The 4,673-nt window shown below is 31.7% G+C and overlaps 1 protein-coding gene across 1 annotated transcript; it reads right to left on the reverse strand.

The window, feature by feature from the left end:
• Positions 1-1,200: 1,200 nt before the first annotated feature.
• On the reverse strand, positions 1,201-2,279 carry LOC145058768 (uncharacterized). The gene is made up of 4 exons (XM_079006670.1): positions 2,200-2,279; positions 1,915-2,094; positions 1,560-1,826; positions 1,201-1,485 (listed from the first exon to the last, which is right to left on the reverse strand). Exons 3-4 carry the CDS (start codon positions 1,719-1,721, stop codon positions 1,240-1,242), a joined length of 408 nt encoding a protein of 135 aa, XP_078862796.1. The 5' UTR covers positions 1,722-1,826; positions 1,915-2,094; positions 2,200-2,279; the 3' UTR covers positions 1,201-1,239.
• Between the last annotated feature and the right edge of the window lie 2,394 nt (positions 2,280-4,673).

Genomic DNA, 4,673 nt, shown 5'->3' on the forward strand with positions numbered 1-4,673 from the left:
ACTGACCGACATGACAATACTACAGAATGTACTTGTCTGCATTTCATAGTTCAACTTTTTGAATTCATAGTCAAACCAGTTCATTTCATAGTCAAAAAGAATTGTCTGTAATATGATTTATTCTATAAATGGGTGTCACTCATTATGAAAAATTTAACTGAGAAAGTAACTCCGATTTAAAAGAAAAAGAAGGCTAATGGCATACTGCAATTGCGGAGGAGAACGTATCGTTAGGATTTCGGGTACAGCTAAAAACCCAGGAAGATTGTTTTACGCTTGCCCATATTTGGTATCATGTTGTTAACGTCATTCAAATTTAAACCCTCGTGTTTACATCACAAAAATTTATTTTCTTACTGTGAATATTAAATTTAACAGGGACCAAAATGCGGGTTTATCATTTGGGTTGATGAAGAGAAGGACCAATCTTCTATGGTAATAGCTAAAGTAGCTAACTCTAATAAGCTCTTTCAATCAGAAAATAAGAAGTTAAAGATAGCGTTGGTTTGTAGTTGGGTGTTGTTCTTGGTAGTTCTTGTTTACAAGTTGTAAGCTTTTGAATATTGTTTTTATGGTTTTGAAGTTGTTAGGTCAATAAATTGTTGTATTTGTAACGTTAAAACAAATGTTGTAGTCGTTCTTATGTTGTATGTATTGATAAGTAATTAGTAGGTCATTAATTTGTTGTAATTGTCGTAACGTTATATTTTTTGTCATCCGTTGAGTAAACTGTAAAAATAAACTAATAATGAAATCCAACATTAATTTATATATACATTTATATAATCCAACTACATAGGACCAAGACTAGACCCCCAAATAATTTTTGCCATCCGTAGACGGAACTCTAAAGCTGCGTTCTTTGGGTCAATAAGAACACGTATTGGTTGACCTGAAACCAATTGCTCCATAAACATACAAAGAAAAACACCGCAATCTCCCAAATGACTACTTTGTTGGGGAACATTTTCTTCATAAATGAATTGCATATTCAATGGAATCCTTGGGATGTTCCTCCGGGCCCAATACTTAATCTTGTCCAAATAATTTGCCACCCGGCGTTCAAATTTGGAAAAGATTCATTCAGATTTGAATTTTTCATAAGCCCCTCTACCAAGACTGTCATAAATATGCAATTCCCTTGACGCTAATCGTAGTTCCCCAAATAGCCAATGATTAGGGGATAAATGAATCGGCAATAAGACCTGTATAAGGATCAGAAAATAAAATTATGTTTATTTACATCACAATACAAAAACATAACAAAAAACCGATATTATTTTCAATATAAACTATTAAGTTTACCGTATCAACATTCCACCAAGCAACCATGAAGTTGGGGTACGTAGCAATACCAGCCATAAACGCCCTCCAGTCCTGTCCTTCTTCCAAAGCATGAGAAACAAAAAAATTTGGAGGCATTATTGTATGTCGGTCGCTCTCAAACCGTCTCTCCATCAATAGTCGGTACCAAATGGTTATATGCTGCACACATGATAGTTTTGTTATTGACTAAAAAACAATTAACTTTTAAAATAATTAATTAACAATTAATTTACCGCTGACTCCAACCATCCGTCGTATGTATGCCCAAACAATGAGCTCCAAAAATCTCTATCTAACACGAAATTAAACAAACGATGCTGGACATCATATGAATGCAATACATAATTTTGGATGACATCCTCACCGCCTGCTACGTAAGGTTGCAGGCGCAACATGGAGAAGTCATGAGCAACACCAAAAACTGGAGGAGGAACGGGGCTTGTTGATTTGATATCAACCTTCTTTTTTGTTCTTCTTTTTTGCTTCGGTGTCGTGTGCAACTAAAAACAATATTCAAATGTCTAAATCTATATCTTTCAGATAATTCACATAAACATAAAATCGTCAGTTTATAAATAAAACGAATACCTCGGTGTAAGGAGGGCACAAATATTGTGATGGTTTTCGACTCCTCGGTTTATCGGGTGTAACTTCTTTGTCGTCATCATCATCAAAATAATCTGCAATTCCCGTTATTATTAGTTCGTCTTCGTCCGACACATCATCATCAAATTTGTTCCCCGCATTGTCATTCCTCTCCTCCCACTCCTACATTAAAAATAATACTTTATACTTAATAACGAAATACACATAATTTAATAAGCAATAATATCTAAATAAACAAAATATTTATATTAATGTAACTATAAGAACCTCTTTAACTTCACTATAATCATTTACATCAAACACATCATCATCAAATTTGTTCCCCGCATACTCATTCCTCTCCTCCAACACCTACATTAAAAATATAACTTTTTACTTAATAACGAAAGACACTTTATTAAAAAGTAATTATTAAAATCGTAAAGGTAACATCTATAACAACCTTGTCGTCTTGAATATCACCAAAAATATTTTCAGTTGTATTGTTTTTATTCATCACTTCATCTTGCACAACCTATATTTTCAAATATAAAATATGAACACAGGTATTCATATATGTTAATAAAATTTAATAAATAATGTAGCGTGTAACTAACCTGTTCATCATAATTTCTTTGTGACACTGTCGGATCATCAAAAATAATGTCGTTCCAAAATTGTTCATTATTCACTTCTTCAACAAAAACCTATGTAGGTTGTCGGTTCATAAACACATGCTGCTCCAGTGCATGTAGCCGTTTCAACACCTCGTCTAGCTTGTGTTTCCCACTGCCCCGACCTCTACCATGAGAGCGACCACTGGACGACATACTAGACGAAGATTCGTCTTGTCTCCTAAAATGGCCCCGTATTGGGGATGGAACTGCTTTCCCTTCATCATATACATACTCTTGAAATGACATATAATAAGAAGATGTCATCTCACCATCACCCGGTAACATGTTTTGTCTTGGTGGTAGCCCCTCCTAAAAAATTAAACATATTAAAAATGCATATAAAAGTATAATAATCAAGTTTATTAATAATAAACGAAATATTTTTAAACCTGCATCTTTGACCAAATCTTGTTCACGTCAACCCATTTCAATTTTTTTGTTCCACTCCATCGTTTCATCCGAGGCAAGTCTTTATTTTTTCTCGATGCAAATCCACATGCACGAACAGCCGGAATCATCTCATATATCCATATCTACAATTTTTTACAATTACAGTAATAAAAGTTAAAATTAAAATAAAAAAATAACAATAAAACAATTTAAATATAAGAAAATTTTTATACCCTTATTGGAGCTGTAAATCCTGAGACGAAGTACTTTAAAGTTTGACCACGCTCAGAAAGTGATAAATAATTATGTATTTTGTTCCATGTATCCTTAAGGTCAACATAAGTAAAATCCCAGAGATAGCTACCCCAAGCGAAGCTAACAAAACAAAAAAACAAAATTGATTATTATATAAATTATAACTTTAATAAAATAGAACTTTTAACGTAAACAAAATATACCTGTTCCAGAGATCCAAATTCTCAGCCAAAAAAAACCAATCTTGTGGCACCCGATCATTAACTTCTTTACCCAAAAAACCTTCACACAAAACGTATATCAAACATACTCTAACTGCATCAACGTCGTCAAGTGCTAGGAATGTTCGATTTAAAATTAAACGTTTCAGGTCGCCGATTTTCACCGAACTATTAGTATGGTCCGGAAATAGCTGTTCACGCAATAAACATCTTTTTTTACTGCTTATTAATTTTTCCGACCCTTTTCTCCCAATGTTTTTTGGATACTCCCCAAAATTGAAGCCGGTAATCAAACAAAACTCTTCCGGCCCATAAACCATTTTCGTATTGCCTACTCGAAAATATAAACGTTTTATTCCATCTGGAGATAAAACAGGGTCCGGCCGGATCTGATGAAGGAACATTTTATGAAACAATAATGCGTCCCCTTGTAAATGAGGGACATCAATAAAATAACCAAAGACGGTATCTCTGAAAATAGCACGTCGGGCATCATCTAAAACTTCAAATACTTCTCATATGTTACCGCCAGAGCCTTTTAAGTTCGCAAAAGCTTTCGTATTCATTAAACTAAAATCATGCTGCAAAAAAAACACAAAAACAAATTAGATAACTAAAAAATATTTTTTTTTAAAATATATGATTACGAACTGCAAATACAATTTCTTAATTACTAATATATATATTTCCGATAAAAAACAATAACATACACATATATAAATAATTTTCCAAGTTATACAACAAATATATTTACAATAGAAAACAATATCATACATAATTATATAAACATTTTATTAAACAAATTTTCAACTTAAACGACAAATATATCAACGACAAATTTTCAATTTAAACAAATTTTCAACTTAAACGACAAATATATAAACAATTTTTATCTTTCTAATTAAAACTAACATTTTATAACCATATAAACAAAAAAATTTAAAAATAAAACGACAACCAAATTAACAATTTTGCAAGTTATACTACAACTTTATACAAATTTTCAACTTACACGACAAATACAAACAATTTCTAACAATATATATACGACAAATTTTCAACTTATACAAATGTTATACTTATACGACAAACACAAACAATTTCTAACAATATATATACGACAAATTTTCAACTTATACAATTGTTATACTTATACGACAAATATATATACAAACGACTATTTTGCACTTTATATAAACAATTATACGATAAGAATATA

Source organism: Lactuca serriola, chromosome 6 (genome assembly GCF_051521515.1).
Source record: "Lactuca serriola cultivar US96UC23 chromosome 6, Lser_US96UC23_V15, whole genome shotgun sequence".
NCBI classification, from domain to species: domain Eukaryota; kingdom Viridiplantae; phylum Streptophyta; class Magnoliopsida; order Asterales; family Asteraceae; genus Lactuca; species Lactuca serriola.